We start from the raw sequence: 22,721 nt of genomic DNA, 5'->3' as shown, positions 1-22,721 counted from the left end.
CACATTTATTAACTTCACAAAACATGTTTTCCCTTTTCCCCTTCCCTCCCACTCCCATTTCCCCATTCCCCATCCCCCCTCCCCCCAGCCCTTGTATCTAAGCACTGAACATAATCTTCAGGCATCCCCATGTACAAACTCACCACATTTTAAACTGTTTTTACAGTGGAATCTCTCCTCCAGACTTATCACAAGACATCTTGCTTTAGCCAAAAGGGTGATCAGAACTCCAAGTTCAAAATCAAAATTATGCCTAGATACTGGACACACTAGTCACAGTACCAGATAAACTAAAGCAATTTTTCAAGTTGCTTTTCCATGGTTGTGGTGGTCAGTTTTTCAGTGGAAAAGAAAAAGATCCCCATTCCACTCTTAGAATTCAAACACCATTTCAGCATTAGTATGTCATCATGACATATTATGTGTGTATAATTTGTATGTGTGTGTATCAATAATGTCTACATAGCAATATATATGTAAACATTATACCCAGCCTTTGTTCTGTAAGCATTCTCAGACATGCTTATTCATTTACAAAGGCTGTCCAAAACATGTTTTATATACAAACAACACGACAAAAAGTATTTCTAAGTTAAAGACAGTTCTAGTTACATCATGTTTTATGCTATATATTTATCTATGGGAACAATTAACATATTCTCTCTCCTTTTTTGCCCCAATATATCGAGAAATTAAACACCATGCCTTTAAAAGAAATTATATTCTGAAATAAAGGCTGAATCTTGGAAGAATGATGCTTTTAAAAGATATTTCCCTCAAATATTCCAAAAAGTGATTTCCCCCCCACTCCATAGACACAGAAGCAATACCAAATATCTCATTTTAAATGATCTTAAAGCAAAGCTGTGTTGTGGAGCACTTTGGCAATCTCATGAAGCCTACAGACCCTAAGTTCAATTTTTTTTTAATGTTGAATTTCAATTTGAAGTTAATGAAAATAATGATGTGATTTTCCATCCCAAGTTTATTGAAATCTACCCACTGACTTTTTAGAAGTCTGTGGATTCCAGGATTCTTGGCTTATAGCTAACTTACCATAAATGAACTGGTTCCACTGGCAAATAATCTTTTTTTTTTTTTTTTTTTTTCGTTACAAAAAATATATATATCAATATAGCCAAGAGAAAAAAAAGCTTAACTCTGAAATTCCAACAAATTTAATTGAATTTGTACTGTCACCCATGAACTGCCAAACTGGAAAGACTATTTCTTAAAAGATTTACCAAAGTGTAAGATGATTTTTGCTGTACTGTCGTCTTCTACATAAACCTAAGTCACAGTATCTCAGTAAAATAAATGTACTACTGTAAATGTGTGGATGAGGCAAGAGAGTACAGAGAGCTCTTCTCACTAACTCCTATCAGAGTGGAAAAGAGAACAGACTTGGACTTTCAATATGATTGGGCCAAAGGAGAAGTAGCTAAGTTCAGGTCAAGTTTACAAGAAAAATGTAAAAGCATATGAGACAGATGGGGTGGGGGCAGGAAATATTTGTATTATCAATGATTAATGAAACTAACTACATATTCAGAATCACAATAACACAAGCTATAAGCTTGTTTTTTTCAGAACTAAAGAATAGAGAGCAAATTTTTCAAAACCATGGAAGCACTATTATTCACCCTAAATTCTCCTTTAACCCAATTTCTCAAACAGAAACCCGCATTTCTCAAACTTTTGGAAAAGAAAAATCTGTTTTTGGACATCTCTTAAGATCAAAGTTTAAAAAAAAAAAAAAAAAAAAAAAGGAAATGAAACAACTTAAGATGTCTCCACTTCCTCCTACTCCCCTGACTAGTCCATCTTATAGACAAAGTTCCATGACAACCTAAAACAGAAAAAGATAAGAATCACATTCTAAGTTAAATATACTGAATTTAAGGACATTAAATATGCTAAATACATTAAATTAGAATCGACTTTCAAAAAAATTCAATCAAAATGGAGGACATTTTTCATTTATCTTTTGAATTAAAACTAATTTTTTAAAAAAGAATTCACAAACAATAGTATAATTAGTTGCAAAATCATTTTAGAGCAAGGGTTCAATCATTTTTGGTGTCTTGGACTCTTTTACCAAATCTATGCACTCTTTTTCAGAATGTTTTAAAATATACCACATAACTGACATAGGCTTACAAAGGAAACCAAGTTTTTCTCCTATTCAAATTCATACCCCCCACCAACCTATTCATAAATTCTTTTTTTGGAGGGGGATGAAGGGGGGATGACTCATGGATTCCAGATGAAGAATCCATAATAATCTTATTATGCAATAGTAATTTATTTTGAGTTTAAGGTGGCAATATGCAAGCAAATGATTCTTCTAGATATGAATTACGTGACTATTTTTTCCCAGACAATGTAAAAATACCCACAATGTCACACATGGAGACTGATACAGAATTTCCTTTGAGAATTTCATAGGACAATAAAGCCAGATACACTGTTTTTCATTGAACTTCAAATGGATATAGTTGTTCTGTGTAAAATAATTTCCAACCTGTTTCACTCCTTTCACCAAAAGGTCAAGAATCAGTCTGAGAAAATTCCCTTGTAGCATTTTCCTGTGGGGCTGGAGGAATGGGAGCAGCTGTCAAACTATTCATCATATAATCATTCTCTCTTCTTTGACCTTATTTCCTTCAGTACTGGAAGACGGTACTTTTTTGGAAACTGATGGAGCTCTCCAGGATTGTAAAGACAAAACCACATCTTACACATGTATTTCTTCCACTAATTAATCATCATTTAGTAAACCTCTACCTATAATCTTAGGCTCCAATGTGACTGTTTCAGAGAACACACTTTCACCTCCCCCTTCAGAATCTGGATTTCTTTGCTGGCGTTACCTTCCTTCCCACTGGCCCTCTTAGCTAAAGAAACCCCAAGTTATCTCTACTGAACACAAAAATATATCTCAACTGCTTTGAACACAGAATTTTAGACTTCTTTAAAGTGAATCTTCATCACCTGCTATTCCTTTTATGTCATACCCAATCAGGTGCATCAGCTATGGTTCAATGGTCATTAAAGGATGGCTGTCAATCACTTTAATCTTCCAATATCACCATGGCAGTTCTTCCATTCCCTCTCCTACTTTGTTTGGTGGCTTGTCAAATTTCTTCTCTTCCTTTTATGTCACAGCTATAACTCCATACATCCACCCACATAACTCCACGAGTAGATTCTCAAACTGTCAAAACTGCCATTTTTTTTGTTCATGTGGGTTGCTAAATAACCACGATTCACCTAGGTATGGATTATGTTACTATGTGCTCTTCAGAAAATGACTGTAGACCTTTCAAAATGGCATCTTCACCAGCTTTTGCATTGAACATGACACTGAAGGAGCTACTGTGCAGCTGGTGAAAAGTCAAGTGCCACGACCAATACTTCTGGACACTCAAAGCAGGGGTACTTAATTTCCTCTGCTGTAAAAGGAGGACCTTGGCTACATGACTTATTCAGCTCCATCATGACTGAAATTAAGGTAAACTGTCTTGCCTCTAAATCTACTCTCTGTGATCCTCACAAATGAGACAGTCATGCTGGTCCTCAATGACAAGTCAGTCAATAAGCATTTAAGCCCTTACTCTTTGCCAGGCACTGTGCTAAGTGCAGGGACATAAACAAAGGCAAAAATAATGATTTTATATATATAAAATGTGTGTGTGTATGTATATATATATATATATATATATACATACACACACACACACACACACACACACACACACACAACATCCCTGCCCTCAAGGAGCGCTAATAGGGGAGACAACATACAAACACACAAGATACACATTTGTTATAAATGGGAAGTAATCTCAGACTGGAGACTACTGGAGCAGAATGTTGAATACACTATCAATGAGGCCATTGTTTTAGATATTTTCTATTAATGCTTTTAAATTATGGGGAGAACGGGAAAGGCATTTCTCAAAAGGACTGATATTGAAAACAAAGGGCATCAATGTACCCTATTTAAAAAAAAAAAAGGCAACAAGGGATTTTCATTGTTTTTCCCTTCTGCCTCTTGCCAAAGGAGCCAGAATCCAAAACCTCTTGTTCTTTCATCACTCCAAATATTCAGTTCCTTAGGTAAGAGTTTCCAGATTGGGTGTTAATTAACCCCAATTAATTATATTTTAGATCAGAAGCACTTAATTATGGATAAATTTCAGGAATACATAAATATAGATGGAAAAAAAACATTTTGGTAATAATTTCAATAGAACTGTTTTTCACTGCAATCTTGTGTTTTTATACATTTAAAAGCATTACTAAAAATATATATAAAAGGGTCCATAAGTTTCACCAGACTGGTGCTAAACGGTCCATGATTCACAAAAGACTAAGGACCTGCATCTCAGGTGAACTTCTAGGCTGACACCTATTAAATTAAGTGACCTTTCTCTTTACCTCCTCCTCTCCTTTTCCTCCCCCCACCCCCTTTCACATAGGAGGGTTTGTTAGAATAAGTTAGAGTCATACAATTCCAGCAAAAGATGAAGTATGGGTGTTTTGGCTGGGGGGGAGGGGAAGGAGGGAGAAAAGGGGTTTCAGGGTGCTGTCACACAGCTGCCACGGTGAAGAACCCAGTCTCATGCCTGGAAGATATGTCTGAAACAGCTTCTACACTATGAGTTCAAATGCATGAGACTGAGAAGACCTGGGTACAAGTATTGCCTCTAACCCACACTGGATGTGTAATCCTAGACAAGTCACTTCACTTCTCTCACTGCTCTCCGAATAATTCTTTAAGACCCCAGTTACAGAGGTAGTGTTCATGTGCATCAGGGGAAAGAGTTTCCATGCAGGAGAGTCCCCAAACTGATGAAGCTTTAAAAAAATGAAATAAATAATCCATAGTGCATCACCCACTCAACCCCAAAATCCAGCAAACTAGTGTCTGTAATTTGATGATAGCCCCCTAAGTCAGGAGCACTTAACTTGGGAATTCATGAACTTGATTTTTAAAAATATTTTGGTAACTATTTCAGTATAATCAGTTTCCTTTGTAGTCCTATGTATTTTATTTATGCTTTTAAAAATTATTTCCGAAAAGGGGACCAACCTGCTGCCAAAGGAGTCCAAGACATAAAAAAGATTAAGAATTCAACTCTCAGTCTTAATTCCATATTCAATGATCAGCAATAAGTGTTTTCCTGCAGGGTCGATAAAGCAAGGGGGACTAATTTTGTTTTAATATCTAATCTAACTCATTTACAACTTCACTTGTACGCTATTTAATAAAATCACATTATATGGATACATGAGAGTATGAATAAATGAAGGAAAAAAACACTTACTGGGAGAAACTCATTCAAAACCTCCCCAAACAAATTGTTTAACCAAGTCCCATTTTTTTTCTCTGTTAAATGGAGAGACCTGCCCCCCTTCTCTCGTAGGGCTGTCGTGAGATTCAACTGAGAAAAAAGCTTGGAAAAGCCAAGTCTTTCTAAATGGGACACACAGAAATGACTGGTGCACTCATGCTGCTTCTAAATCCTTCCTCCATCTCTTTCCTTCTCTCTCTCAGCTCTTGCTGCCCTTGGCAACCTGTCTCTTTCCTTGCTTCGATATCCCTTCTTCTGGGTGGGAGGACATGAGGTAGAAAACCTGGGTTCTTTAGGGGAAGACACACAAACATGCATACAAGGATTAGAATGGAAGAATTACTGACTCTGACATCAGTCAGTCAATCAATAAGCATTTATTAAGGGTCTACTTTATGCCGGGCACTGTGCTAATCACTAGGGATGAGGGAAAGAAAGGCAAGAGCTTTCTAATTCTCTTTTCTCCTCCCTAGTACAGTGGTTGGCACACAAGAGACGTTCAATAAATACTTGTCTCCTTGTTTCTAACTAGATTGCTGATAAGAGTTTGAGGAGCAAATGTAGGCAGCCAAATTTAGGGATGAAGTTGCAAACTCCCTCCCCTGAGTGGCCCCGGAGGCAGCTGCAGCCCAAAGCCACGCCAGGCACGAAGGAGGCTGAACCCGCGAGCGTGGCTTTGGAGGCGTCTCCCCTTCAGCCGGCACCGGGTCAGCCGGGCTTCTCTGTATTCACAGGTGTCTCCGATGGGGCATCCCAGCGCTGCCGGCATCTCAGAGCCGCCATTGTCGGCACCCAGGTTTTGCTCTCTGGGCCCCAGAGTCCTTGGAAGTGTTTTAGTTTTGCTTCTGATACTGCAAGAGGGAGACAGAGCATGAGGAGGTGAGGACGGCACGATCACGGCCCAGGAGGAGGGTCCCTGCCCTGCCAAGCTCAAAGGTCCTGAATGTCCCACTCCCACTCTCCCCCCTGGCTGTGACTCCGCACTGAGCCGAGCACATAGGGCAGGAGACCTGAGCTTGGCAGCCCCGAGTTCAAACTCCACTTCAGATATAAGATACCCTGACCCTGGGGCAAAGCAAACAGCTCTGTGCCTCGGCTTCCATGCCTGTAAGATGAACTGCTGGACTCCATGGACTCTTTTATGTCCCTTCCAGCTCTGTGATCCTATGAGCTGAGTTTGTTTGCAAAATGGAGATACTACTTCACCAACCTAGTTTTCCATCTCTAAAATGGACATATTACTCACACTAGGTCTTACCTGACAAGTCTGTTGTAAGGAAATGATTCGCAAGCTCTAAGATGCCAAATAAGTGATGCCCCTCCCCCCTGCCACTGGCCTCCCTCCCAGTCTTGGGTTGATTCTGTATTAATTCCCCTTTCAGGTCGGGAGTTCCATGAGAGCGAGGACTCTGCTGCTGCCCGAGCAGTCTCAGAGCCTAAGAGGCAGTTTGCTGGAGAGGAAAGAGCTGGCCTTGGGAGCTCGAGTCTGGCCCGTGGCCCATGCTGGCTGGCTGACCCCGGGGCCTCTCGGTGACAAAGTCATTCTCTAAGACCATTTTCTCCAAGGCGAAGGCCAGCCCTCTTTGGGAGCTCCTTCCCCCAGTGCACTCACTCCTCTGGCCTGATCCGCGTGTCAGACGGACAGAAGCTGATTAAAGACCTTTCCTGCCGGGCTGAGGTGGGAGGAGGCTAAGTATTCTTATCACCATCTCCCTCATCCCCATTACCTGCAGCCGTCTCTCCCCTAATAATCGGGGCAGATGGGGGGGAAAGGAGGTGATGTCCTCATCCCCCGGCACGGGCCTGGGCACCCAGAAGGGGCTGATTAAATGCGAGCTGATGAGAGAAAGGCTAGCCAGGGGAAGGGGAGGCTTTGGTTCCTTAGCTTATTCCCACAGACAGGACCACGCCTCCTCTTCCCCTTCCTGCTCACCGGGCCTGGACTGGGTCGGCACCATCGGACAGCTGCCGGCCTTTGCACAGCAGTGTGGCGTTTCCCCACAATGCTCCGCGGCCCAGGAGGACACAACAGCCACCTCCGTACAGAAGGTCAGCGAGTCAGACCTGACCTCGGGGCTTCCTGGCGCACAGAGAGCCCGGGTTTGCACCTTTTCCATCTGACCTCCCAACAGCAGGGGAGGGGGTGACCCCCACTTTACGAGAGGAGGACGCCCAGGGCCCGGCTCATTCGGGGGCCGCAGCTGCACCCCAAGCTGACTGGCCTATGTCCAAGCCAAGAGCGCCCCTTGGTGGTGGAGGGCTGCCCTAGGAGCCGACTCCGAACCCCAGGACCAGGCCGGCAGTGCTGGCTCTGTGGCCTTGAGGGAACCCTCAGCTTTGCGTCTCCAGTCTTGGTGACAACCTTCCGAGGGCCCAGGCTGATGGTGCAGCAGGGGTGCCCCCTAGTGGCTGAGGAGTGTCCCCCAGGCCCATCTTGCACCATGGCTTCTGTCGAGGGGGCTGAGCACACCGGAGGCCCCAACTCACCTTCTTCATGACCCAATCGGCGTCTTCAATAGCTCTTCTGATAATCTGTTGGATCCTTTCAGGGTTGTCTTCATCTGCATGGACTCGGAAACTCTGGAGGATGGAAGCACAAGAAGACATCATTGAGTGGAACTTGTAATGATGGCTGCTTTATCAGGAAATTTGGGTCTGAGGGCACTGGTGGTGAGAGGAAGGGCTCAGCCCAGACTTAAAAGTGTGGGGAGCTCCCAGTGTGGAATCTCCCTGCGCCGAAGCAGTAACTCGACCGCGACAGATACGGAGAATTCTCCATGAAAGTAAGGATCTGTGGGCTGGGCCATGTGCCCGAGAGCCAAGCCATGTTCTAAGAAAATTAGATGTGGGCCCAGAGACATCTTAGGGTCACTTTCCCTTTGGTTTCATTTCAACAGGTTTTTTTTTGTTTTTGTTTTTGTTTTTTTTTAACAGAAGGGTTGAAAAGGAGCACTAGGAAATGTAGTCAGGGCCAATAGGAAATTACAAGGCTCCAATCTCTTAATAACTCATGCTCTCTTTGCTATCTCATAATAATTAATAAGAACATGAACCCCTAGAGGGCAGCTAGGTGGTGCAGTGGACAGAGCACCAGCCCTGAAGTCAGGAGGACTCAGACACTTAACACATCCTGGCTGTGTGACCCTGGGGAAGTCACTTAACCCCAATTGCCTCAGTCAAAAACAAACAAAAAAAGAGCATGAATCCCTCATTCCTTCAGCCCACATTACAACACAGAAAGACACCTGAGGCTGCTCAGTGCCCATTTACTCCCATCCTGGATTGATGAGGGGCCTTCCCTTCATGAAGCAAAGCAATATACTGAAGTGAGCACTGGTCCTGGGAGCCAGGAAGGCCTATGTTCAAATTCTGCCTCTTACACTTGTAAGATGCAAAGTTATGAGTAAAGTTGCTTAGCACCTATGAGCCTCAGTATCCTTACCTGTAAAATGGAAATTATATCTTTGTCCCACAAAGCTACCGTGAGGCTCAGATGAGATTTTCAAATTCTAAATACAAGCTATGTAGACATAATTAATATTATTGTTGTTATTACTTAGTGTGGAATCCTGTAATTAAAAATAAACTTGGTGTGGGTGTCCGTGGGTAGGCGGGAGAGGAGAAGCCCGACTGCAGTGCCAAGATAATATGAAGGAAGTGGGGGACAAGCGGCCAAAGAAGACCGCAGCGTATCAGAAAGGCCGCTGGACTTCAAGTCTGGGCCTGCCATTTATGGGCAATGTGACCACCAGCAATTCACTTCCTTTCTCTGGGCCTCAGTTTTCTCACTTGTAAAATGGGGGGGATGCCCTATAAGGTCTTTTCCAGCTCTTAAATGAGGACCATGACATCCCACAGTCTTCCAGAGGATTTTGTGAAAGTTCCACCCTCACAGCTGATAGCCAGCCCGAGTGTGCAGGCTGCTCTGTCAGCACCTAGGACAGCACCTTAGCCCCAAAGGGCCTCCCAGGTATTCCAGAGCACTTCCCCTTGGGGAAGGGTCCACACGGGCAGTATGAGGGAGGGAGCAGCAACCCCGCACTAAATATTTTCAGGAGAGGCAACATGGAAACAGTCCTGGACCAGAATCTGGAGATCTCAGTTCTGGTGCCAGGTCTACAAAATGACAAAGCAATAAGAGCGCTTTCCAATTATCATCTCTTGGGTCTTCCCATCAACCCTGGGAAGTGAGTGCTGTTCTTCTCCCCACTCTACAATTCAGGAAACTGAGAAAACAGGTAAAAGTGACCTGCACAGGTCACAGGTTCTGAATTCAGTTCTTCCGGACTCCAGGCCTGGAACTCTATCCATCGCACCCCTCTAAGCTGCTTGAAGGTTCCTTGCAGCTCTGATGTTTTGTCAATGGATCAGAGATGATTCTTTAAAGTGTGCCCCAATAGTGGCACAGGGGATGGGCAGCAGGAAGACCTGTGTTTAAATCTGACCGGAAGAGGCTTATTGGCCTTAGGGTCAGCAAATTCCAGAAATCTGGCTCACAGCTGCCAGGGGGTGGGAGGAGGGACAGAGGGTATTGGGGGAACCATCTCCTGGCTCAAGCCCTGGGACTGAATCCCATCTCTGATGCTGAATGGCTGTATGACTGGGTCAGTCACTTGACTTCTGGGTGCCTCAGTTTCGTCGTCTATAAATTTAAGATCTAGATACAATGTTTAGTCCTTTCTCTGAGAAAATGGAATGAGCACATGAAGCCATGGTGAACAATCTGGACCAAAAGGACTGCAGGGAGCTTTCTAAATGCAGCCCACTAAGGAAGCACTGAGCAAGGGCAGGGGTGGGCCTTGGGGCTTCCGAGTCTGGGTTTGGGGGTTGTTGTCGTTGCTTTTGGCAGCAGCACCGACAGCAGCTTAACTTTGTAACTGTGACTGCCTTTGGCTGGCATGAAAACGAGTAGACATTTCCCAAGCTCATAACAACTGCTGGCGGAGGGAATATTCAGAAAAGCTGGGAAGACAGCTTGAAGTTAAACACTGTTGGCAGCGAAGTACAACAGCCTATTAAGCATTGGCTGTATACAAATCAATCCATCAACAAGTACTTATTAAGCACCTACTGTGTGCCGGACACTGTCCCTGCCCTCTAGAAGCTGACTTTCTCTCCGAACACAACACGTACTCATCAAAGTCACAGACATTCAGACTGAGGGTAACAAGGTCACTGGGGGTGAGGGAGCACTCGTGTTAGAGGTCACACCTGAACTGAGCTCTGCGGGCAGCTAAGAGGCAGGAGTAGGGGACCATGGTGCCCTGGGTGAGCAAGAGCAGGAAGGCTGGGCCCCCAAGGGTGAGAAGGAAGGAGCTGGTGGGGGGTTGGAGCGGGCTGGGGCCCACTGGATAGCAGGCAGTCTGCCCCCCCAGAGCAGAGCGCCAGCAGAACGGAGGCTGCCTCCCTGCATGGGGTCCTTCTCCCACCTGTCTGACGGCATGCTTATAGTGCTCCTGGATGTTCTTGGTGGGCAGCTGGCGACAGCAGCGCAGCAAGTAACGGTACAGCTGCAGCGGCTTCTGAACTAACTCGGCGCCCGGCAACGGGCCCATCAGCGTCACCTTCTTCCCCTAGAGAGGACGGGAGAGAGGACCCAAGGTGAGGGGGTGGGGAGCAGGGAACAGCTGCTGTGGCCACTGCCAGGCAGTGCTCCTCTCATGTGATCTCACACTGCCAGAGAAGGTGCCGGTGTGACTTTCATTTCACAGCTGAGGAAACTGAGGCAGGCGGGGGGAGTGACTTGGCCAGGGTCACACAGCACCTAAGTATTTGGGGCCCCTCAGTTTTGAGAAAGGGCCCAACATGTTACCTTGGACGAGTCACTTTACTGGCCCTCCCCCCAACTTCTGTTTGCTTTCATCTGTGAAAGGATGGAAATGGATCAGAGACCTCCAGAGAATCAGGATTGAGGTCAAAGGCTCTTACACCTTGAACCACTTGAGTGTGACAGGCCAGGATTCCCTGTCCCCTCCCCTATGGATTGAGCCAAATCCTCCTGTAAGCTGAAAAGTTGTCCCTGAGACTGGCCAGGGCTGCCCCCTACTGCGGCCACATCTGGGCTTCCTGGACACCTCAGGATTCTAAAAAGGAATTCTGGGAAGAGGAGCCCTTCCTACCCCGCTGAAGCCCCAAGGCCAGGAGAAAAAGGATCCCCATGGGGTAAGGGGGACCAGCTATCAGATGAGCCAGGGGTCTCAGCTCCTTACAATGCTGGACCTAGGAGCTTGGCTCAGGCCCAGCCTCTACCATTTATACAAGGAAGGAATGGACTGGCTATCTCTAAGGTCTCTCCCAGTGCTATCTTTCACAGGATCACAGAAGTGGAGATGGAAAAGGCCCCCAGAATGCCCTTGTCCAACCCAAACCATTTTACAGATGAACAGAAGGAAGCTCAAACACGTGGAAGAGGCTGTCCAAGGCCACACGGGCAGCTAACTAGGTGGGCCTGCAGGGGGGAGAGGCCAGTCTGAACCACCTGAGTTCACAGCTAGTCTCAGACCCATCCTTGCCATGTGAACCTGAGCAAGTCCAAAACTGTCATTTAATCTCTATTTGCGTTGGTTTCCTCTTCTATAAAATGGGGATAATAAAACCCAATTGTTGTGAGGATCAAATATAAATGTAAAGCCCTTAGCATTGTGCCTGGCACATTACCAGGCACTGTGGAAGTATTAGTTATTATTATTATTATTACTGGTACTGTTGTCATCATCATTATAATTATTATCCTCACAAGACAGTTTTCTAATATCTAGCACACAGCAGGTGCCATATAAATGCTTATTGACTGATTACTGCTGCCAAATAGAAGGAAAAGGAGAAAAGCCACCTTCTGTCTCCCTTTCCTATTTTCTCAAAAAAACAAAATAAAACAAACAGATTCTTCCCTAGAAGAACTAATGAGGTCTGGAGAACAAGTGAGAGATGCAGGGAAGAGAAAACAATTGTCCTTAGTTACCTCTCCAAGGTGGTCCCAGTGAAAGCAGGGTGAGAATGTGGATGATTCAACACCAGCCAGCCCAACTACTTCCGCATATTAACAGCTCAAAGCAGCTGCCCTAGTATGTCCTGGCATGTGTCTGCCCAAAAGGGAGACACTCTGTACTTCAACTGGACAGGGAAGTTATAAGTGACACTATCTAGTGCCTTCAAGTCCACAAAGCACTTACCCGACATCGTCTCCTTTCAGCCTCACACAAGCACCTTATGATCGAGCTGCTACGTCTTACTATCGCCATTTTTAGATGGAAACTGAACCTTAGAGAAATAACGTCTTGCTCATGACAACAGAGATAGTAAGATCAAAGCTTTTAAATGTGAAAGGAAACTCAGAGGTCAAGTCCAACCCCTCATTTTAGAGATAGAGAAATGGAGACCCAGAAAGGATGTCCAGTCCATGGTCCCTCAGACAGTAGGATCAGAAATTAAAAGCTGCAGGTCAGCGAGTCAAAGCACTTCATTTTACACAAGCAACTTGGCCAGCCAGTAAATGTCAGAGACAAGACAGGAACCTACTCACCAAGTCCAGGGCTTGATCCTCTGGGTCACGTTGATCAAAGAATAATATGTGAGTAGGGAAACTCAGGAGAGCTGAATCTGTTATTATGAATTATAATAACAAATGATCATAGAATTTATTTTCTCATAACAAGCTATGAGATAGTTAATCTCATAGCTTTTGACAAAGAGACTTCTTTTTAGCTCTCCTTAGGACTCAAGAGAAAATTTCTAGCAGGAGATATAGAAAATAATAAAATGTCAACAATATAACTTTAGAAAAGCATTTTGGGACACCCTCCCACCCTCCCCAAAAAAAAACCACACCATCCTTTCTCATTTAATGGTTATTCTATCTTCTCATTCCATGAGAATAATTTTTCCCACTTTAAAGAACAAGAAATCAAGGGTCAGATATTAAATGATTGTATAGATTGTAAAAAAAAAAAAAAAAAAAGATCTCAGTCCAATGTATAGCTCTGAATTAAGAAAAAAAAGTCTAGTGACTGTTTTTTTCTGATTTTATATAACATTCAGGGTTCCTAAAACTACCTACACCAAAAGTAATTTTTTGTTCTCCTAGAATTCTATTTTAAAAAGATTTATTATATGCAAATTATGTGCCACATCCTATTCTAGGATGTAGTGAATAAATGAATAGAGAGGGGATGGAAGGCAAGAAGAGAAGCATAAAGGAAGGGAAAGAAGGAAGGAGGGAAAGAAAGGAGAGAGCTAAAGAAAAGGAAAAAGAGAGGAAAGGAAGAAAGGAAGGGAAGGGAAGGAGGGAGGGAAAGAGGGAGAGAAAAAGAGAAGGAAAGGAGAGAAGAAACACAGAAGGAAGGAAGAAAATCAGGAAGGGAGGGAGAATCAAGAAAGAGGGAGAGACAGAGGGAAGAAAAAAAGAGGAGGAGGAAAGGAAACTGCACAACTTAGTCTCACTTTAACCCAATTCACTCCAAAGTCAAGACATCACTCATGAATCATGTTATCATTAGTACTCTGGAAAAAAGAAGGATGACAATAACTGCAAGGTACCACAGATGGGGAAGGGGGTTTGTTTTGAAAAGCCCAGGGATGGTGAGGGAAGGAAGGCAAACACAAAAACAAAACCTTTTCAGTCTTCAGGGAATTTATCTTTTACAGATGTAACAAATGGACTGATTCAACACATTACTGAATGTTACCATTTTAATGGGTGCTCTTGGGCCATCTGTTTCAAAGCCTCACCAATCTCCTGACTGCCCAGGATAGCTTACAGCTATCCTATTGTAAGATATTGTATCCTATATCCTATTGTAAGATGGTCCATTTGTATAGCCTACTAGCAGCAGAAATATTACAATGACCATCTTTCCCGGGTCACTCTGACCCCAGCCCCAAAGCTCCACTTTGTTCCCATTCTCCAGCTTCCATTCTATTCCCTGCCCCCTAACTTCCAGTTCTGAAACCCTGTTAAAGTCAACTCTTGGTAAAGGCTGTCAATCTCCTCCTCAAAAACACTCTTCCACTATCCCTTTAATTTTCCAGACCAAAGTAGCCTACCTCCATTTCCCCCCAGGAGAATGTAACTTCCTTGAAGGTACTTATGTACTTATGTACACGATACATACTTCATAAATGCTTTTTCATTCATTTGTTCACTCATACAACAAGCAAAGATTCTTTTGAGTCTACAAATTAAAATACTGAATAAAGCAAAATGTATTAATAGAATTAAATTCATTAATAAAAATAATTTAATTCCAGTATTCCAACATAATTCATTTCCTTTGGAATCTTCTATGTTTTATGTTAGAAATTTAAGAGAACATCATTCTGAGAAGAGGTTCATAAGCATACCAGACTGACGGAAAGATCAGAGACACAACAAAGGTCAAGAACTCCTCCTCTGTGGAAAGCCATAGCCTTTCTAGCCCTCCGGGACCTGGCTTTGACATCAGTCTCATAAATCCAACTCCCTAATGGATATGGGTAGTGACAGTTCAAAGGAAAATGCATGAAGGAGGATGGAATTAATTTAGTTTTCACAGCTATTAATCATAACAATCAGTGATCAGTTACTAGCTTCCAATTCCAGCTTTTAGCCTGACAGAGGCAGAGATGGCCTACACCAGTATAAGCCTAAGTCTCCAGGGCCACCCAAAGATCCATGGTGCCCAACCCAAAAGCCATCGCCAACTCTTTCACAAAGTGGCCCGCAAGACTTACTGGCAGGTCTACCCTTGCCATATAAAGTGCTAATCAAATATTGTAAATTGCTAGTCACGTAACAGATGGCTACCATCTGGAGCCCTCCAAATGAACATTTGGAGAGAGTATAACTTTGAAATATTACCCAAAGATGCAAGCAATCCTTAGGAATCAATTCAGCAAGTATGAGTGGGAGGTTGTTTTGGTCTCAATTAGAATACTTAGTCCCAGTCAATAATATCCAGTAGCTGATCCATGTGCGTTCACTTAAAGATCTGAACCAAAAAAGGAAAAAAAAATGCTAATTTAATTTAACATGTGGGTATGTGATGAGCTGAGTAGCCCTAGATGCTACCACATCGTTCCCAAAACCATGACCCAAAATTAGAGTGATCTTCCTACTCTCCCAAGATAGTAGCACAACCAACTCTGAGTTATTTAGAGGATAAAGGGGCTCATAACTAGGGCAGGACTACTAGCACTTTGCCCTAGAACACCAAAATTTAGAGGGTGCTGGCAATTCTTATACTCCAGAAGCACAGAAACAGTTGTTTTTAGCGTCTAGTTACCAAATATAAGTAAAATATGAATCTATCCGGAAGCCTGGATCCATTCTATAGTGAAGGGGCAGCTGCACCCCAAGTGATTTCCCTCTCGAGTCTTACAGCTGAAACACAGCATCAAAGCTCTAGAGCTGGAAAGGGCCTCTATTGCAAACTTAATTTTACAAATGAGGAAATCAAGATCCAGAAAGGTTATATGCCTAGTCCAGGTCTTCTGAGTCCAATATTTTGTGGTTTCCCCCAACTAAATGTATCTGAGTTCATCTGAGATCAGTTTTCACCTGGGATGTAGTTTATGAAGCTTGCCTGAAAAACAAACAAATAAACAAAACCCAGCTGCCAATATTGGTTTTATCCTGCCTCTTTCTAGCCTCGGTGAAGTCCTTACGTACTACAAAGTTCTAGGTCATTTTCCTTGGTTTTCTCTGCCTGCACAATAGCAAAGGATCATCTACCTCAGGGGATATTAAATCTCTCAGTGTTATTCTCTTGGAAGCATCAGCCAAAAGGCAGTAAGGAAAGAAAAGGAGGATGTGGGGATTAGCTGAGGATTGGACTCCACTAACCAGACTGCTATAAACCCAGGAGAAAAGAAATGAAACCACAAATCACAAGAGCATCAAGGCAGAGCCAGCAGGCATCTTAGCACCCAGCTGGTCCAGGCTGCACAGTACAGAGATAAAGCCCAAACGGAGCAATGATCTAACCATAGTCACACAGCAGTAGTGAGAAGAGACAGAATTTGAATCCAGACGCCATGATACCAGCGCCATCCTTCTTTCCAGAGCACCACACAACGTTTAGCTTTTCTTTCTGAAGAACTGAATCTGAAATCAAAGGGCGCGACACAAATTTAAGTCCGAAATCTCTCTCAAATCGAAGATTTATGAACTTTTCCAATCGCTGATACTCTTGTTATAGCAAGAAGTTTAAGTGGAGAGTAACGTCACCCAAGGCCAAGAAGGGGGAGAGTGAGTATGAACAGAGCAGCATGGAAGAGAGGGGAGGGGGGGAAGGGGTCCAGGACTATCTGTGTACAAGTGGGCTTGACCTCGCTTTGAGCCTCAGTTTCCGCATCTATAAAATGAAGGGTGGGTCTAGCTCACCTCTAAGGTTCCTTCCACTCTAGATATCTGATCCTGCAGGAGCGGGAGTACTTCCCACTTACCCCAATCTAAAAATTAAGCTCACTCCCGGTTTCCAGGAGCCTCCAGATTAGCTGACTACACAGCGCACGCCCTTGAAGAAGCCCTTGATCAAGCTTTCTAACAGCTTCACAAACTCTGGCCAAGAATTTGCCCCGAGCTCATCTCCGCCACAGTTTTCTTACTTCGTTCCTTTTCTAGGAAAGGACTCTGGCAAGATCTCCTCAGCCAGAGGCGTCCCGTCAATCCCTCATCTAAGTTCACTGGGACAGAGGGGAGTTATTTTCTCTTTGGACCCCCAGCGCCCAATACAGACCTTAGGCATTGGGGGAGGAGGAGGCCTGGACTCAGGGCTTCATACGGTGCAAACCCTCCTAACGCAGCGCTCAGTGAACAGGTAAGAGGCAGCCAGTGTTTGCCAGGCCCTGCGCTAACAGGTGCGGGACAGGGGAGGGCGCTGCATTGAATCCACCCCTTGTCCGGAGCTGCCACGGAGTCTCCGCGCTACCAAGTGTCGGAGGCAGAATCTAAGGCAGGCCCCAGACCAGACTGCGGCCTGAAAAGAAAGGTTCGCATAAAAGCGCGAGACTCGCAGCTCCACGGCCACCCCCTGACCTCCACAAAGTCCTTGATGGGCTGACCGACCGTCTGCGCCAGATTCTCAGGAAGTTGCAGAAAAGAATGAAGGGGAAGGTGGGAAATGTTCTGCTTTTAAAACAGGGAGCCTGAAGCAAGAGCTTTCAACTCCATTCTATATTTAAATCCTTTCTCCAGGCGCCCCACAAACCCTACGCTGGGAGCCAAGGTTACGAGTCCCACAAGGTCACGGAGCAAGGGCCTAAGGCCGCGTAGAACAGCACGATGGCCGGAGTCCGGGGGCTGGGTTCAAATTTTGCTTGTGATGCTCCCTACTCCTTTTCTTGAGCGTCAGACCATCACTAGCCTGGGCCCCAGGTCCCCCGGCTGTAAGATAACGGGGTGAGAGGCCCTAGCTCTCCGACCCCCGATGCGCACGGGGGCACTATCTCAGCTCTGGGCAGGATGGCGCTGCTGCCCCACAGGGCGTCCTCCGCGGGAGAACTTTAAAGGGCCTGGTCAAGATCATCACTGAGAGAGCCACGCGGACGGCAGGGCGCATGCGCGCGAAGGGAAGCCAGCTCCCCGCCCCTCCCCCCACCGTGGTCCACTCCCGCCCCGGGCCCTGGCTCTGACCTAGCTCCGCGGGCTGGCGACGCCGCCTTCTACTTTGGAACGTAGGGCCGAAGGCGACTGGGGCGGCCGCGGCGGCGGCAACGGCGGCGGCAACAACGGCTACAAGGACTGCGGAACGAGATCGCGTCTGCGCACAAGGGCGCTGGCGCCTGCGGGCGCGCGCCAGATCGTCGTGCGCGTGCGAGGAGAGGCTCGCTCCAGCTTTGGGCGGGGAGAGAGACAGGAACACGTGCGCCCTCTGCCGGGCTCTCGCTGGAACCGCTGCGTGGTGTCAGCCCATTTGTTAGCCGCCGGGGCTGAGGAGCCGTCAATCAAATCTGAAGCTGGAATAGGTGTAGGAGGGACCACCCGCCCAGGGACCCTCTGCCAGCTTGGCCAGCCAACCAGTTCCATGTCCCCATCCCGTCCCCAAGTTCTCCCTTTATCAGCTTCTCCCTTCCAAACTCCCCAATTCCTTTCCCACTAACTCTTCCCCAGCAACTTCTCCAGATTCCCTCGTTCCCTTTATAATGAAACCCGAAAGCAAGCCCTAGTTCGCCTCCCCCCTTTTCTCACCAATTTTCCTTCCTCCACTTTCCCTTACTAACAGATCCCCTAGTTTCTCTCCCATGAGCTCTTCCCTGCCCCAATCCTCGCGTCCCGGTTCTCCCCACCAGCTTCTCCTGCACCCACTTTCCATTCCCATTGTATTCCGGATTCCCTTCCCCCCAAGTTCTCCTCGCCCCATTCACTTCTCCCCAAACACCTCCCTTCCCTCTCCCCCAGTTTCTCCCCTTCTCTCCACATGTGACAAGGGCACTTTAGAGATAAACATGCCTTGGTTACTAATTCCCATCAGTTTTCCTTTTTCCCACTATCCCTGACAACAAATACCTAGTCTCCTCCCTACCCTGACCCATTTCCCCAGAACTTTTCCCGCCATTTCCTTTTTCTAATATATTCCCTCCTTCCCTTCCTACTAATTTCTCTCCACTTATTTCTCTCCTCCCCCTCCCACTTCTCTTAACAAATGCCCTCATTGCCACCCAACTTTCCCACCCCAGTTCCCTCCCTCTCAAATTCTTCTTCACCAATTTTCTCTCCCCACCATAATCTCTATTCCCACCACACTAACTTCTTGCCCACAATTTCTTTTCCCCGGCTTCTTCTACCACTCAATCCCCCAGTTTCCTTCCTTCCAACGTCTCCCTTCTAAATTCCCTACTCACCTCCCCACAAACTTCCCTAATTCTTTATCCCTCCCCCAATCAAATTCTTCCAACCAAATTTCCTACACATCAATTCCCTCTCAGTCTGTGAACCTTAACACCAAAATTTCAAAGGTGCTAAAAGCAGAGTCTTTTAAGTCCCAAACTCCCTATTCCCAAGTCTCTTGTGTTAAAGGGAATCCTAGATTCTGCCAAGTAAAGACCCTGTGCTTCTCTTTGGTTTTGAGTCATTACATCAAATCACGGTCCCATAGCACTTGTCAAAAGAATAACTATGACAGTAATGCAGGCTTGTTTCTTTTTAAACCCATCTATAATTATAATTGAAAGAAGAAAGAATTGCGGGATTTCATCAGAGGCAGAAATGCTTCCACGACCACTCTCTGGAAATGGAATAATACTGTCTTATTAAAGAGCCCTTCCCAGCTCACTAATGTTCAAAGCTAAAGTGCTTCTTTGAATTGATTTAAATAAAACTTTTATATCCTGAAAGAAATAAAGATGAAGCTTTATGCTAAGAGAAACCCGGTGCTCAGTGACGCTGCAGCTCTTGGTGAGATAGGTATTTGAGAGCTGGGTTGTTATCTCTGCTTCTCTTGAGTTCTCTCTTCTCTAGGGTTTTTGATAGGAACAGCTAGCTTTTCCTTCCACAAAATAGCTCCCCTTCCATGCACCCTTGAGTATACATTTAGTATTCTTTTCTTAAAAGAGAAAAAAAAAAGTATCACTCCATCTCATCATCTTTTTCTGGCTCCATTTAGATTCAATGAGTCATGTTGTAGCCTTTGGAAGAGGAAGAGATGACCTTTGGGGAGCAGAAAGTATTAACACAGTTTTTTTCCAACTGACTTTTGAAGCTCAGCCCTTCTTTCTGCTTTGCAATTTAACAGTCTCTGACAAGTGAATTCCTCCTGGTATTTGCCTCTTAGAAAAGCTATGCCCAAGTGCCGCCTGCTACAGGAGGGTTATCCTAATCTGCTCTGTTGTTATCACCCTTTTGGTCCTACCAAACATTACTTTGTGTAATATTTTGTATTTACTTCTCTATATTCTCTTTTTTTCTTCCTGATAGAATGTAAACTCCCTGAGGACAGGGGTTTATTCCAGGGTTTTGTTTTGTTTTTTTGATCTTTGTAACACCAATGCACAGTACTTGAGTATGAAGGAGATACCCAATAAATGCTTTTTGAGAGCCATTTTTCATAAAGTCACAGGATATGAACAGGCAATTTTCTTTTTTTTTTTTAATTGTTTAAGGATAAGTTATATGGTGTAGTGCATAGAGCATTAACTCTGGATTCAGGAAGACCTGAGTTCAAATGTAACCTCAGATACTTAATACTTACTAGCTGTATGACTTTGGGCAAGTCACTTAACCCCAATTACCTCAAGAAATAAATTGTTTAAATTCCATTTTTATTTGGAAAATGGACTGCTAAGTCTGTTAGCTGGTTTAATAATTCAACACTTTACATAATATATACTATACAAATATCATATATACTATAGTGAGGAGTAAGTAGAAAACCATGACACAGTGTTCTGATCGTAAGATAAGATAAATAAAGAGTTTCTCACTATTAAAAAAGAAAAAAATGATTCCTGGGGTATCATTCCCAATCATTTTCCAGAATAGTTGGACCAATTCCCAATTCCACCAACAATGTATTAATATGCCTGCTCTGGCCCTAACTGTTGAAACCACATCTGTCATTATATTTACTACAGTGATGTAAGTTTTTCCAATTTGGGATACTTTTTTTCTTTTTAGTTAACTTTTAATTCTGGTTTGGCAACAATTTAATCTAAAGGCATTCTTTTTCCTCCCCTTAACGGTATTTTTTTTTCAATCCATGCAAAGTGTGTGTGTGTGTGTGTGTGTGTGTGTGTGTAATGTCAAAGAGTCAGTGCCCACTATCCAACAACCCCCCCCTCCAAATGCAGACACACTCAGAGAAAAATGAAAGAGGCAATTGAAGTGTTTTTTTTTTAATGAACCAAAAGAAAGTTAGAAAGAATCACAGACAAGGATGAGAGCTTTGAAAGTTGTGCAATTAAATTTATCATCATTTATGATATTATTTATTATTTATGTTGTAAAAGAAGAGCAATCTATATATAGTATAGATTCATGGTTTTATTACAATCCTCATTTTTCTATTCCACTATGTATATGGAAATATCTATTTTATTTGAGGCTGTTTTGAATATAAAATTTTTAAATTGTTTATTGAATGAACAAATGAGTGGATGGATGGAGGAAAGCATGTATTAAGCACAAAACATATGAGGAGCCAATGAAGTATTTTTAGACAACGAGTGTCATGATCAGGGTGATATGTTAGAAAAATAATTTGGGCAGCAGAGTGAAAACTGGATAAGGGACTGGAACAGGGAAACTAATTAATGAGAAGCTGTGATAGTTTAAGACAGCTAGGTAATACAGTAGATAGAGTCCCAGACCTGGAATCAGGAAAACCTGAATTTAAATCTGTCCATAGATAATTACAGAGACAGCTAGATGGCGATTGATAGAGCACCAATCCTGGAATCAGGAGAACCTGAGTTCAAATTTAGCCTCAGACACTTAACACTTAATAGCTATATGATCCTTTGCAAATTATTTAGCCCTACTTGCCTTAATTTCCTCATCTGTAAAATGAACTACAGAAGAAATGAAAATCTCAAAAGTAGTCATGTAGAGTTGGACATGTCACTCAACAACGACAAAAATCATAGTCAAACTTGAGAGCTATTTAGGACTTGAATGAAGGTGGTGGCACTGACGGTCATGGGTAATGGCAGTGGGAGTGGGGAGGAGGCTACAGGTACCTGAGATGTTGTGACATTAAAAGGGATGGCTTCCGGAGCTATCACGGGATGAACCTGTAAGCATAAAATCTAAGAGGATCCTCTCCAAAGTTTTGAGTCTAAGTGACTAAATGGGTGGAGATGACATCATCATAGATCAGAAAACTTATAGTCAGATAACCTGGGTTTAAATCACTGTTCTATTACATACTGCCTTGGTAAACATGGGCAAAATCACTTGATCTCTCTGTGCCCCAATTTCTTCATCTGTGAAATCGGGATAATAATTGCACAGATTGTGTTGCAAAGATCAAATGAGATGATGTGTGTAAAAGCAAAACTCTCATAAATACTGGCTAGTATAATTTTCCCCAGAGTGTAAGTGACTTGCTTAGCCACATGTCCAAAGCAAGAGGTCTTTTCTAACTCCAAATGCCAAATTCTGTACACTGTCTAATGGGGCTGGTGGTCCCTTCCAGCACTACTTTCAGATTAACTCCCTCATGTAGAAATAAATCGAGTATTCCTAAAACATTCAAACTAACGGAACTCTTGCAAATCAGCCTCTCTTATTTCCACCCAAGCAAGATACAGCATTAATGTAGATCCAATTGACAAATCGTTAAGCTTTTTGAGCGATTATTAGGAGTGTGTGCAGGAAGGGAGAGGCTCACAGATTTCCATACCTTCTCTTTTGTTTAACCTTCCTGAAAGCGCCAGATCTTTCTTTTG

At 44.0% G+C, this 22,721-nt stretch overlaps 1 protein-coding gene across 4 annotated transcripts; it reads right to left on the bottom strand.

The window, feature by feature from the left end:
* Positions 1–364: 364 nt before the first annotated feature.
* LYRM9 (LYR motif containing 9) lies at positions 365–18,144 on the bottom strand. Of its 4 annotated transcripts, none has more exons than XM_051992348.1 (5): positions 17,971–18,144; positions 12,883–12,959; positions 10,790–10,933; positions 7,848–7,940; positions 365–6,211 (listed from the first exon to the last, which is right to left on the bottom strand). In XM_051992348.1, exons 3-5 carry the CDS (start codon positions 10,913–10,915, stop codon positions 6,194–6,196), a joined length of 237 nt encoding a protein of 78 aa, XP_051848308.1. In that variant the 5' UTR covers positions 10,916–10,933; positions 12,883–12,959; positions 17,971–18,144; the 3' UTR covers positions 365–6,193. The 4 variants fall into 4 exon arrangements, with proteins under 4 accessions (XP_051848308.1, XP_051848307.1, XP_051848306.1 ...); XM_051992347.1 differs by lacking the exon at positions 17,971–18,144 and adding an exon at positions 17,075–17,386; XM_051992346.1 differs by lacking the exon at positions 12,883–12,959 and having other exon boundaries at positions 17,971–18,068.
* Between the last annotated feature and the right edge of the window lie 4,577 nt (positions 18,145–22,721).

The sequence above is a fragment of the Antechinus flavipes genome, chromosome 4 (assembly GCF_016432865.1).
Source record: "Antechinus flavipes isolate AdamAnt ecotype Samford, QLD, Australia chromosome 4, AdamAnt_v2, whole genome shotgun sequence".
Taxonomy (NCBI): domain Eukaryota; kingdom Metazoa; phylum Chordata; class Mammalia; order Dasyuromorphia; family Dasyuridae; genus Antechinus; species Antechinus flavipes.
The sequence above is the reverse complement of the archived record's forward strand: the minus strand, read 5'-3'. Positions and strand labels throughout refer to the sequence as shown.